Below are 13,073 nucleotides of genomic sequence, written 5' to 3'. Positions count from 1 at the left end.
AATTTCCCTAGCCACACACAGGCCTGATTACTGCCACACCTGCTCTCAATCAAGAAATCACTTAAATAGGACCTGCCTGACAAAGTGAAGTAGACCAAACGATCGCCAAAATTAGATGACATGCTGTGATTCAGAGAAATTCAGGAACAAATAAAGTAATTGAGATCTATCAGTCTGGAAAAGGTTATAAAGCCATTTCTAAAGCTTTGGGACTCCAGCGAACCACAGTGCGAGCAATTATCCACAAATTGCAAAAACATGGAACAGTGGTGAACCTTCCCAGGGGAGGCCGGACGACCAAAATTACCCCAAGAGATCAGCGACGACTCATCCTGGAGGTCACAAAAGACCCCACAACGACATCCAAAGAACTGCAGGCCTCCATTAAGGTCTTTGTTCATGACTCCACCATAAGAAACAAACAGGGCAAAAATGGCAGAGTTCCAAGATGAAAACCACTGCTGAGCAAAAAGAACATAACGGCTCGTCTCGGTTTTGCCAGAAAACCTTTGATGATCGCCAAGACTTTTGGGAGAATACTCTGCACTGATGAGACAAAATTTTAACTTTTTGGAAGGTGTATGTCCTATTACATCTGGCGGAAAAGGAACATCATACCAACAGTAAAATGTGGTGGTGGTAGTGTGATGGTCTGGGGCTGTTTTGCTGCTTCAGGACCTGGAAGACTTGCTGTGGTAAATGGAACCATGAATTCTGCGGTCTACCAAAAAATCCTGAAGGAGAATGTCCGGCCATCTGTTTGTGGCCTCAAGCTGAAGCGCGCTTGGGTTATGTAGCAGGACAATGATCCAAAATACACCAGCAAGTCCACCCCTTAATGGCTTAAGAAAAACAAAATTAAGACTTTGGAGTGGCCTAGTTAAAGTCCTGACCTTAATTACAATTGAAATGCTGCGGCGTGACCTTAAAAAGGTGGTTCATGCTCACAAACTCTCCAATGTGGCTGAATTACAACAATTGTGCAAAGATGAGTGGACCAAAATTCCTCCAGAGCTTTGTAAAAGACTCATTGCCAGTTATTGCAAACGCTTGATTGCAGTTGTTGGTTGCTACTAAGGTCGGCCCAACCAGTTATTAGGTTTATGGGGCAATGACTTTTTCACACAGGGCCCTGTAGGTTTGGATTTCTTTTTACCTTAATAATAAAGACCTTCATTTACAAACTCAATTTTGTGTTTACTTGTGTTATCTAATATTTAAATTTGTTTTGTGATCTGAAACATTTAAGTGTGACAAACATGCAAAAGAATAAGAAATCAGGAAGGGGGCAAACACTTTTTCTCACCACCGTCTGTCTAATTCATTAGCTATGGGACTTACAGAAATGGCAGCATGCAGCCCCATGGATGGACAATGAATAGAGCTCACCTCCACTCCATTCAGGATGGGGCTGCAGATCCCTGTTTGTGGGGCTCCAGTTAGTCCCCTCTCCCCAAACCAAATACATCAAGCAGGAAGTTGGGGGTGGTGGTGGTCTTCCAGTAGAGCATGTGCTTGACGGCTGACTATCATTCATGGCCAGCTTGAGACTTAACTTCTCAAAAAATAACAAAACTAATAACATTTTGGAAGTTTCCAGGACCCTCGTAGAACACTGTTTTTAGCACAATGGTAATAACGCATATGTCTGACATTAGTGTGGGGTTTTGTGTTTATATCCTTCTCTCTTTTCCTAGTGCTTTTAATAACATCCTCAGTAACCTGGGCTACATCCTGTTGGGGTTGCTTTTCCTCATCATTGTGCTACAGAGAGAACTCCGTCACAACCGCAGCCGCTTCTACACCAAAGGGCAGCTGGAGGTGAGGACAAGCCACGTGAGCGTTCATACATGAAGCCGGTCTGATCTACTGGGGGTATTCAGATCTCATGGGAAGACTGGTGACAACCCGGACTCTGACAACCATTATGAGTTCCTTACAGTCAGTTCTCCCAGCGACATTCACTGCAGAATGTTTTTACCCTTTCTGTCATATTGTTTTGCTATATATCTTTAAAGGGGTTGTCTACTATTTTGAGATCCCCTTAAATGCAAGTGAAATTAAAAAAATAAATATAACCCTGGTACTCGCTTTTTGCAAATTACTATGTGAGCACTGCAGGCAATCCATGGCCATTGATGGATTGCTGTGCTCGAATCTCCCCCTGGATGTCCTAGTCTCCTCCAAAGGAATTGTGGCCTGATAGTGGCCGCTGATTGACAGCAGTGCTGATAATTTCAGTCGATCACCGAGACACCCAGCCCCGACACTGCTCTAGCCGCACCGCTGCTGGGGTTGAGATATAAGGATTTTTTTTTGGTTTTTATTTTTTACACCATTTTTTAAGAAGGGCTTGTTAAAGTAGTGGACAATCCCATACACAGTGGATTAAAGTCGTCCCCTCCTGCAGTTTTCAGCGGGACCAACCATCTAATATACATGGTGACCCTTGGACTCCCCCCAACAGAGAGAAGGATTGAGGAGCTGCATTTTATCAACCTATCTTGTTTTTGTTGTAGATGAGCTATCCCCCCTCTGATGTGTCTGGCAGCAGACTACTGTCTCCCCAATAAAAACACATGAATGCGTAGCCACGCTGAACAGTTGTGTATATGTTAGGGCCGATTACTATCTTGCGTGTATGGACACCATATGGCCATGTGTGATCACTCCCTTTCTTTCCCTGATTCGGCTGAAAGAGAAAAATAATATTCGGCCAACATTAACTATGCGACAACAAAAGGATGCAAAATCAGACTGCCCGATCCTTCTTTCCTCTGACTTCTCGCATCACGGGGGGCACCCAGACACATTAAATGGTCGCCCGTTCCTGCCTAAAGCGTCAGGTTTGGACAACATTAATCTGGTGTTTAGGTTTGATTAGAAGCCATCGTCTAGTGTATACTTTCGTCAATCCTCTTCCTTCTGTTCAGGAGTGTGGAATCCCAAAACACTTTGGCCTGTTTTATGCCATGGGCACTGCCCTGATGATGGAGGGTCTGCTCAGCGCCTGTTACCATGTGTGTCCCAATTACACCAACTTCCAGTTTGGTTAGTATTCAACCTTCCCTTCCCACTTTTACCAGCTGTTTGAATCCCCCTCTCCCCCTACTATTCACATCCCAACATTTTTTGCCTTTCTTCTAGATACCTCCTTCATGTATATGATTGCCGGACTGTGCATGCTGAAGTTGTATCAGAAGAGACACCCGGATATTAACGCCAGCGCTTACAGTGCCTACGCCTGCTTGGCCATTGTCATCTTTTTCTCCGTCCTTGGTGTGGTAAGTGTATAGTTATAGTTGCCCCTGTGCGCGGTCATACAGGTTAATCTTTCCATTATGGACTCCAGGAGGGCGCAGTTATATTGTTCATTTACACAAAAAAGAGAAAGGAGGCCATTCCCAATCATGTCGAAATGTATGTGCAACCAAAAAAGAGTAGCGACATGTTCATCGCCCTAAATGGAACCTGTCAAGGGGATTTGGACCCCCAATCTGATATCTAGGACAGTACCAGGCTGCTTTACTATATTCTGATTGATGCATATGACATTGAAAACAGAGCGCTATATCCTAAAGTACTTTTTCAAAGACCTGTATGGAGTCATTTGGGTGGAGCCACAGTCTGAGGGGTCACACGGGCTGGTACTTCTAGCTTGATGGAGTGAGGCTTACCGGCCTCTGCTTGCACCGGACACCACTGGCGGAGGCTTTTGATGAATTAATCAGCCTGTGGGACTTCAATCAAGCCGGGAGGAGGATCGGCCAACCTTACCCTTCAGAGGAGCAGCTCCACCCCTATGACTCCTTATGTCATTAGAATATGCTGGCGTAAAAGTACGATTTCTATATTCGGGTTGATACAGTATATCATTGGTTAACCATTCAAGTAACAGGTTGGTGACGCTTTGGGGGCCTAAAATCACCTGACATGGTTACCAACTCAGACATCCTTGGGGTATGCCATGAATCTTTGATAACTGGTGGCACTATGGCCATCTTGAACAGGAACAGAGAGGTGTCCACAGATGCCTGATTGCAATGGTTTGGTGGCCTAAAACCACCTGAAATTTTCTTTTAAGGTATATTCTCATCTTGAACATTAAAGGGGTATTGCCATCTCGAAGATCGTATCCCGATACATAGTAGGTGTAATAATAATATTAGCAAATACCTTTAAATTATAAATTTAGTATAGTTCTTCTGATTCTCTGTCGCTAACCCTGTGTGCAGGGCATTGCAGTAGCTTCGATATCCATGGTTATGACCACCCATATAGTGACAGTTAGTTGCTAGTGGTTGTAATCATCGATTCCTAAGCTACTGCAATGCCCTGCACATGGGGTAAGTGACACAGCGAATCAGAAGAACTATCCTACATTTCTAATTGGAGATGTTTGTTAATATTACTATCATTATTACACCTACTATATATCGGGATAGGATTCTGGAGATGGGAATACCCCTTTAATGCACATCTGCAGAATATTACATACATTTGGGATGGTTGTGGGCTCCGTAGACGGACCTGCCTGTATACCGGAGGGGGGGGGCTCCATCTGCACGGTCGGGAAGAGAGAGCTGTTGGCTCATGCTAGCCAAACAGGAGCAATAAATTGGAGCACCTCTTAAATACTTCTACAGTGCCAACAACCGCTCTGCCTCAGCCAAACCCTTCCCCAACAAAAACTTTTTTAATGCTGTAGTTGTGTGCATCCGTATACATCTTTATTACTATTGATTTTCTCTTACTCAGGTGTTCGGGAAAGGAAATACCATTTTTTGGATCGTGTTCTCGGTGATTCATATCGTGTTTACTCTGGTGCTGAGCACTCAGCTTTATTATATGGGCCGCTGGAGATTAGGTAATGCCATGCGGATCGGTGGCAGTCGCCAGTGCTTCCCTGATCTCATTCCTGATCTCCGTATCGCTCTTTACCCCCAGACTCCGGGATCGTGCGCCGGATCCTGCAGGTTCTGTACACGGACTGTGTGAGGCAGTGCAGCCCCCCGATGTACGTGGTGAGTAACCCCCTGTGCCACGTCTATATGCCCTGGGGTCTACGTGTAGGCGTGTGTCTCATCATATCCCTTTTCTCTCTACATGTGTATAATATATGTATTGTATAGACTGGGATATGACGGTAAGTGTCCGGGACGTCTCACACGTGCATGTCTTGTGAGCAGGTGTTTCTTCTCACCTGCTCCTTTCTACAATACTTTGCCTTCTCTCGGCCAAAATGCCAGGGCAGAAGACAATCTAGCGAGATAAAGAGAGAAAACACGTACTAGTGACACTAAGTCAAGTAAAAAAAAAATTTCTATAGCATTGTGTAACACCTCTGCAATCGGAGGCAAAGTGCATTGGCAATTTGATTTCACCATTTTTATTTTTCTTCAATGCTTTTCTCTATAACTTAAAGGGGTTGTCCAATTGCACATACCTGTCTGTACACCTGTCCAAGTGTGCACATGTACCGGCAGGTATGTGTAGACGTCTTCAGTGCTGCCCACCTCCTGTCGACGAAGTGAGCGACATCTGAAAACCCCTTTTTAAGGTGCCCAGACACAAGAGAGCTGTCGGCCAAAAGCAATCTTGGCCATGTATTTTCTATGGGGAAAGGGGAGTAGTTCGTTGCCAGATGGCTCTGACCGCAGCTTATCTTTCCTGAGAAAGGGATCAGGTGCTGGGGGAGAATCGGGAAGCCCCCTATAGATAAGATGGTCAGCTGGTGCCCCCAACTTTAATCTTATGTGTACGGGGGCTTTAACCTTCTGGTAACTCTTACTTGTATCTTCGCACTTCTCGCCCTCTCTCCTTCTCATTTTCTTCCCCTTGCGTCTTCTCCATGAATCACTAACCCTCATCCACTTTTCCAGGACCGCATGGTGCTGCTCGTCATGGGGAACATCATAAACTGGTCTTTGTGAGTATCTAGAGCTTTTCTGTAATTTTTGCCGCAAAAGGGTATTCAGGGCTAGGATAAAAGCTCACTCGAAGTCAAAGCCTTGAGGGCGTGATTCATCAAAGGTTTTACTCCAATATTCTGGTGTAAAAAAAAGTTTTGAAAAGTTTAAAAACTTTGGCGAAATTCAAGGCTGCTCTAAAAATTTTTCCATTTTTGACAATTACACCCTTTTTGCCCAGCTCTGACGAAGCAGGGGCACAAATCTTACTTTTAAGTCTTCAGTTAAAACACTGTAGACCCAGTCTTACATTTATTCCTTCTCTGCAGGGCGGCCTATGGCCTAATCGTGCGGCCGAATGATTTTGCCTCTTATCTTCTTGCCATTGGAATCTGTAACTTGCTGCTTTACTTTGCTTTCTACATCATCATGAAGGTGAGGCGTGAGCGGCTTATCGCTGACCTTATTTCATTTCCTCGTATCATCCATAATTATGGTGTCTTCCCATCTGTACGATTAGCTCCGTAGTGGAGAAAAGATCCTTCCTCTCCCGTTACTTTGTATCGCCTGCACGTCGGTGGTCTGGGGATTCGCTCTGTTCTTCTTCTTCCAAGGACTCAGTACCTGGCAGGTAAGGAATGATGGAGAAGATGGAGTAGGAGTGAGCGGCTTTACGGGCTGATTAACCTGTGTGTGTCGTGTAAGAAGCCTTTGTAAAACGAGATTATGGATTAAACATATGTTTACACCCGCTAAGCCTTCAGATATCAGAGTAATCCTTCCACCAAAATCCCTAGATATGGAGATCTCTACTGTGCCAGATTCCTGCGCTATCCTGCTGAGGGGCAAACGTACCTTTGTTGGGTAGACACTATGGTAGTATTATGTAGGTTTTCCGAGGTGGTAAAACTTACACACCATATGGCAGTAGGTCTGGTGATTGTGGGTGGAATAGGAACAGGCACACAATTTTGTCTTGATGGCTCAACAGATGTAAATCGGATGACACCCACATCATAGAATAGCTGATTTAAAAGGGTTTCTGTCACCAGGTTTTTGCTACTCCATTTTAGATGCTCTAACGATAATCTCCTGCTGATAAAACTATGATTTTATAAAAATTACAACAAGCAGCCCAGTAAGTATTACATCCTTTGAATCAGGGTCTCTGCCCCTACATCATGCTGCTCCCAGGTAGCAAAACCTGGTTTCCAGCTAATGAAGTGATAGCATGTTGCTAAGGTATGCGATCACTTTGGTGGGCTCCCAATGGATCAGAAATCAATCTTGAAAATGAAAGGGGCCACAAGTCTTTCACTGCACAGTGGTTCCCGGACCACCCACTGTGCAGGGGGAACTGCAGCTCAGCTCTATAGAAGTAAATGGGACCCCTTCAGTTCCTTGCACCCTCTTCATGGATCTTAGGACTAAGATAGATAATAGATTTTAATGGACATTTTCTGTTTTATCTTTAGAAAACTCCCGCAGAGTCTCGAGAGCACAACAGGGATTGTATCTTACTCGGCTTCTTCGATGACCATGATATTTGGCATTTCCTCTCCTCCATCGCCATGTTTGGTTCATTTCTTGTAAGTTCTATGACCCAGAATCCTGATAATCGGATGGTGCAGGGGTCTGACTATGGAGGACTCTTCACAGATGTTTTTTTTTCTCTTTCCAAGGTGCTGCTGTGTCTGGACGATGATCTGGATGAAGTACAGAGAGACAAGATTTATGTGTTCTGAAACGTGTCGTAATGGCTGTAACTAGCAAAAACTAAAGGATATCAGGAGAGAGCTGCCACAGCTGATGGTGAAACCAACCTGGAGAAAGCTTTATCCGTCCAGTTTTCCACACTTGAAAATAACTCCTTAGGAAACCTGCAGCTCCGATAACAGGATGTGTGATCAATTTGTGCCAGGACATAAAGGCTGCCTTTTTTTTTTTTTTTTTGGTCGAACATTGTACTTTTCACATTAGCCACAGAGTGGCAGCCTTGTTTCTCGTTGCCAAAACGGACCTCTTCGTGGCTCAGCCTCTCGGCCATTATATGGCTTTATGCTGCAATGTCGAAATCGAGTAGATGAATTTGTATGGATGGCGTCTGACTGCTTATCTGTGACAAGTGGGAGACATTACCTTGCGGAGGCAGTGACATATGGATTAAAGAAATAGAAAGCGGTTCTTCTCATTGCCAACTTTTACTTGAGGGTTTTTTTTTTTTGTCCTGGTTGGTACATATGAAGGATTTACACAGAGTACTCCTAATGAGACCAATCTCACTATGGCACTGATTTATTTATATTTTTTTTTTTTCTTGATCCCTTGCTGGGGAGCGTTCTGTGGATTGGCCATAGATATAGGATCAGTGGTTGTCACTGCTTCCTTGCTGGGGAGCGTTCTGTGGACTGGCCATAGATATAGGATCAGTGGCTGTCACTGCTTCCTTGCTGGGGAGCGTTCTGTGGACTGGCCATAGATATAGGATCAGTTACTGTCACTGCTTCCTTGCTGGGGAGCGTTCTGTGGACTGGCCATAGATATAGGATCAGTGGCTGTCACTGCTTCCTTGCTGGGGAGCGTTCTGTGGATTGGCCATAGATATAGGATCAGTGGCTGTCGCTGCTTCCTTGCTGGGGAGCGTTCTGTGGACTGGCCATAGGTATAGGATCAGTGGCTGTCGCTGCTTCCTTGCTGGGGAGCGTTCTGTGGATTGGCCATAGATATAGGATCAGTGGCTGTCACTGCTTCCTTGCTGGGGAGCGTTCTGTGGACTGGCCATAGATATAGGATCAGTGACTGTCGCTGCTTCCTTGCTGGTGAGCGGTCTGTGGACTGGCCATAGATATAGGATCAGCGACGATCGCTGATTACTTGCTGGGGAGTGTTCTGTTTTCTGGCCATGGATATAGGATCAGTGACTGTCACTGCGCCAAAAGTGCACATACGTTACAATGTAGAGGAGAACCCCCTCTAGCCAGAAGTATAGGTTAATAATGCTCCAGATACTGTACTGTGGATGTGGTTTATGACATGGCTGACGTTGGCATTGTGCACATAGATTTAGAGTCTTAAATCTTACATGTAACAGAGATCCTCGGGCATGGAAGAGCAAGACGATGATCAGATAATCATGCAAACCTTGTCTTTTTTTCCGCCTATGTGTAAATGGTACTGTGCCTGTTGTGTTGGTATTGGCATCCTGCTACATTTTTGTGCAGTGAATGATTATGTCCAAGTAACTGAAAAAGGGCCCAGCAACAGCGCCACCTTTTTCCTGGGCGGTGTCTGGTATTGCCGCTCATTCCTATTCACGTGATTGGGAAAATTTGTATTACCAGGTACTGCTCATGACCAGGGTCGGGTGCTGGGTTTGGGGAGAATTAAAATGCAAATACCTAAACTCTTATAATAAAAAAAATTACAAATAATCAAATTTTGAGCCGTCCTCTGTTGTCGTGGAAATCTGAATCATTAAAATCGACTTTCAGACTTTACTAGCTGAGATATCTTGGAGACTATATTACTGTATATACCCTGCTTGATCATGGACAGACGGGACTTTCCGTTCAGTAATGTCCATTTTATACAATAACTTTATTAAAATGAGCACAAAGGGTTAAGGGGGTCTGTCGAGTGCACATTTCTCTCTTGGTGGGGGAGAGAGTGGTCTTGCAAATCCATTTAATTAGTGCGCTACCTCCCTCTGAGACAGAGGCCGTTTTACATGTGCTTGATCCTGGCATGGGGCTGACAAATCTCCTGTGGAACCTGGTCAGCTTCATGGGCTGTGGACCATGCCATAGCCTCCCAGAGTATGATCACCCCGCAAAGTAAGAGGCCTCTAATGTGCCAGCCAGTGTGAGCCCCCATAGTAAATCCTTCTCCACAGCACTCCACACATTTTGTTGCCCCCATGTGCAAAAACCTCCCCTCCCCACAATATAACGCCCTTGGTATTCCCTAATCACAAAAAATTGTTCCTAAGAACCAGTGTAGGGTCGTAGGGTATTGATTCTTTATTTACAAATTGCCATAAGGCAAATGAGCCCTAACTAAAGGTTCTGTGATTATTAAAAAGGTCATCTTTATTATCTATTTATCACCTTATCAGTTTGTGCAGTTTAAAAAACACAAGTTTGTGTTGGTCCTTACCTTGAAACAATTTTCAGATACTGGGTTAAAGCTTTTAGTTAATACTTCTATTAGCCGATCAATTGGGGAAACTCACGGCCAGAGAAGGAGCTAGATGATATTATTGGTAGGAAATAACTCCTAATGGACAAATGTCTCACAGGAATTCAGCACTGAGCTCTTTCTAGTAATAAATCTCCTTCAGCATCGATCTCATTCATACTGACTTTTGATCTTATATAACCAGTATGTAAGGTTAGTAATATTAGTAATCTGATCAGATAACAACCGGCTTCCCCTATTTTATAGTTCACTCTGATTATAGTATCACAAAGCACTCAGTAATTGGTGTGGCCACGGACCAACACCTCATTGATGAGAATGGACCAACTCACAAACATTACTAATAGAAATGATCAGCTGCCTCCCCAACTAGTTTCACCATCACTGGTTTCATCAGGGGATTGAGGCTACAATGAAAAGTGAGCAGGATACCCACATGGGTTAGTGATGTCCTACAAGGAATTCCTCCTTTAACACTGGGGTCTAGAGACACGTCAATCACAAAAACAGAACTCAATTACTGAGTGCTTTGTGATACTATAATCATAGTGAGCCACAAAATAGGGGAAGCCAGTTGTTATCTGATCAGATTACTAATATTACTAACCTTACGTACTGGTTATATAAGATCAAAAGTCAGTATGAATGATGCTGAAGGAGAGATTTACTAATAGAAAGTCCTCCGTGCTGAATTCCTGTGAGACATTTGTCCATTAGGAGTTATTTCATACCAATAATATCCATCTCCTTCTCTGGCCGTGAGTTTCCCCAATTGATCGGCTAATAGAAGTATTAACTAAAAGCTTTAACCCCTTTACCCCCCAAGGTGTTCATGACCAGGCCAATTTTTACAATTCTGACCACTGTCATTTTATGTTGGAAATAACTCTGGAACACTTCAACGTATTCCCCTGATCCTGAGATTGTTTTTTCGTGACATATTGTACTTCATGATTGTGGTAAAATTTCTTCGATATCACTTGCGTATATTTGTGAAAAAAAAACAGAAATTTGGCAAAAATTTTGAAAATTTCACAATTTTCAAACTTTTAATTTTTATGCCCTTAAATCAGAGAGATACAGTTATATGAATAAGTTTGGGCACCCCTATTAATCTTAAGCTTAATGTTTTATAAAAATTGGTGTTTTTGCAACAGCTATTTCAGTTTGATATATGTAATAACTGTTGGACACAGTAATGTTTCTGCCTTGAAATGAGGTTTATTGTACTAACAGAAAATGTGCAATCTGCATTCAAACAAAATTTGACAGGTGCATAAGTATGGGCACCCTTATCATTTTCTTGTTTTAAATACTCCTACCTACTTTTTACTGACTTACTAAAGCACATTTTTGGTTTTGTAACCTCATTGAGCTTTGAACTTCATAGCCAGGTGCATGCAATCATGAGAAAAGCTACTTAAAGTGGCCACTTGCAAGTTGTTCTCCTGTTTGAATCTCCTCTGAAGAGTGGCATCATGGGCTCCTCAAAACAACTGTCAAATGATCTGGAAACAAAGATTATTCAACATAGTTGTTCAGGGGAAGGATACAAAAAGCTGTCTCAGAGATTTAACCTGTCAGTTTCCACTGTGAGGAACATAGTAAGGAAATGGAAGAACACAGGGACAGTTCTTGTTAAGGCCAGAAAAGGCAGGCCAAGAAAAACATCAGAAAGGCAGAGAAGAAGAATGGTGAGATCAGTCAAGGACAATCCTCAGACCACCTCCAGAGAGCTGCAGCATCAACTTGCTGCAGATGGTCTCACTGTGCATCGGTCAACTATACAACTCACTTTGCACAAGGAGAACCTGTATGGGAATGTGATGCGAAAGAAGCCTTTTCTGCAAGCACGCCACAAACAGAGTCGGCTGAGGTATGCAAAAGCACATTTGGAGAAGCCAATTTTTTTGGAAGAAGGTCCTGTGGACTGATTAAACCAAGATTGAGTTGTTTGGTCATACAAAAAGGCGTTATGCATGGTGGCAAAAAAAACACAGCATTCCAAGAAAAACACTTGCTACCCACAGTAAAATTTGGTGGAGGTTCCATCATGCTTTGGGGCTGTGTGGCCAATGCAGGCACCGGGAATCTTGTTAAAGTTGAGGGACGCATGGATTCCACTCAGTATCAGCAGATTCTTGACAATAATGTTCAAGAATCAGTGATAAAGTTGAAGTTACGCAGGGGATGGATCTTTCAGCAAGACAATGATCCAAAACACCGCTCCAAATCTACTCAGGCATTCATGCAGAGGAACAATTACAATGTTCTGGAATGGCCATCCCAGTCCCCAGACCTGAATATCATTGAACATATGTGGGATCATTTGAAGAGGGCTGTCCATGCTCGGCGACCATCAAACTTAACTGAACTGGAATTGTTTTGTAAAGAGGAATGGTCAAAAATACCTTCATCCAGGATCCAGGAACTCATTAAAAGCTACAGGAAGCGACTAGAGGCTGTTATTTTTGCAAAAGGAGGATCTACTAAATATTTATGTCACTTTTCTGGTGAGGTGCCCATACTTATGCACCTGTCAAGTTTTGTTTGAATGCAGATTGCACATTTTCTGTTAGTACAATAAACCTCATTTCAAGGCAGAAACATTACTGTGTCCAACAGTTATTACATATATCAAACTGAAATAGCTGTTGCAAAAACACCAATTTTTATAAAACATTAAGCTTAAGATTAATAGGGGTGGCCAAACTTTTTCATATAACTACGTCACACAAAAATAGTTAATAAATAACATTTCCCACATGTCTACTTTACATCAGCACAATTTTGGAACCAAAATTTTTTTTTGTTAGGGAACTATAAGGGTTAAAAGTTGATCAGCGATTTCTCATTTTTACAACAAAATTTACAAAACCATTTTTTTTTTTTAGGGATCACATCACATTTGAAGTCACTTTGAGGGGTCTTTATGACAGAAAATACCCAAAAGTGACACCATTCTAA

The 13,073-nt window shown here is 43.1% G+C and overlaps 1 protein-coding gene across 6 annotated transcripts in view; it reads left to right on the top strand.

The window, feature by feature from the left end:
- Positions 1 to 9,357, top strand: part of SIDT2 (SID1 transmembrane family member 2) — a 32,545-nt gene extending 23,188 nt beyond the window's left edge. For all 6 annotated transcript variants that reach the window (XM_073657079.1, XM_073657077.1, XM_073657078.1 and 3 more), the window contains 10 exons: positions 1,698 to 1,821; positions 2,934 to 3,051; positions 3,148 to 3,284; positions 4,759 to 4,867; positions 4,948 to 5,024; positions 5,883 to 5,929; positions 6,239 to 6,344; positions 6,430 to 6,540; positions 7,385 to 7,498; positions 7,592 to 9,357. In XM_073657079.1, the coding sequence (XP_073513180.1) occupies positions 1,698 to 1,821; positions 2,934 to 3,051; positions 3,148 to 3,284; positions 4,759 to 4,867; positions 4,948 to 5,024; positions 5,883 to 5,929; positions 6,239 to 6,344; positions 6,430 to 6,540; positions 7,385 to 7,498; positions 7,592 to 7,654 (1,006 nt within the window). In that variant the 3' untranslated portion in view covers positions 7,655 to 9,357. The remainder of the gene's footprint in view (positions 1 to 1,697; positions 1,822 to 2,933; positions 3,052 to 3,147; positions 3,285 to 4,758; positions 4,868 to 4,947; positions 5,025 to 5,882; positions 5,930 to 6,238; positions 6,345 to 6,429; positions 6,541 to 7,384; positions 7,499 to 7,591) is intronic.
- Positions 9,358 to 13,073: the final 3,716 nt, after the last annotated feature.

This window comes from Phyllobates terribilis, unplaced genomic scaffold, assembly GCF_046119375.1.
Source record: "Phyllobates terribilis strain yellow unplaced genomic scaffold, ASM4611937v1 Scaffold_12__6_contigs__length_324123572, whole genome shotgun sequence".
In the NCBI taxonomy this organism is placed as follows: Eukaryota; Metazoa; Chordata; class Amphibia; order Anura; family Dendrobatidae; genus Phyllobates; species Phyllobates terribilis.
This window is presented reverse-complemented; position numbering and strand designations above follow the sequence as displayed.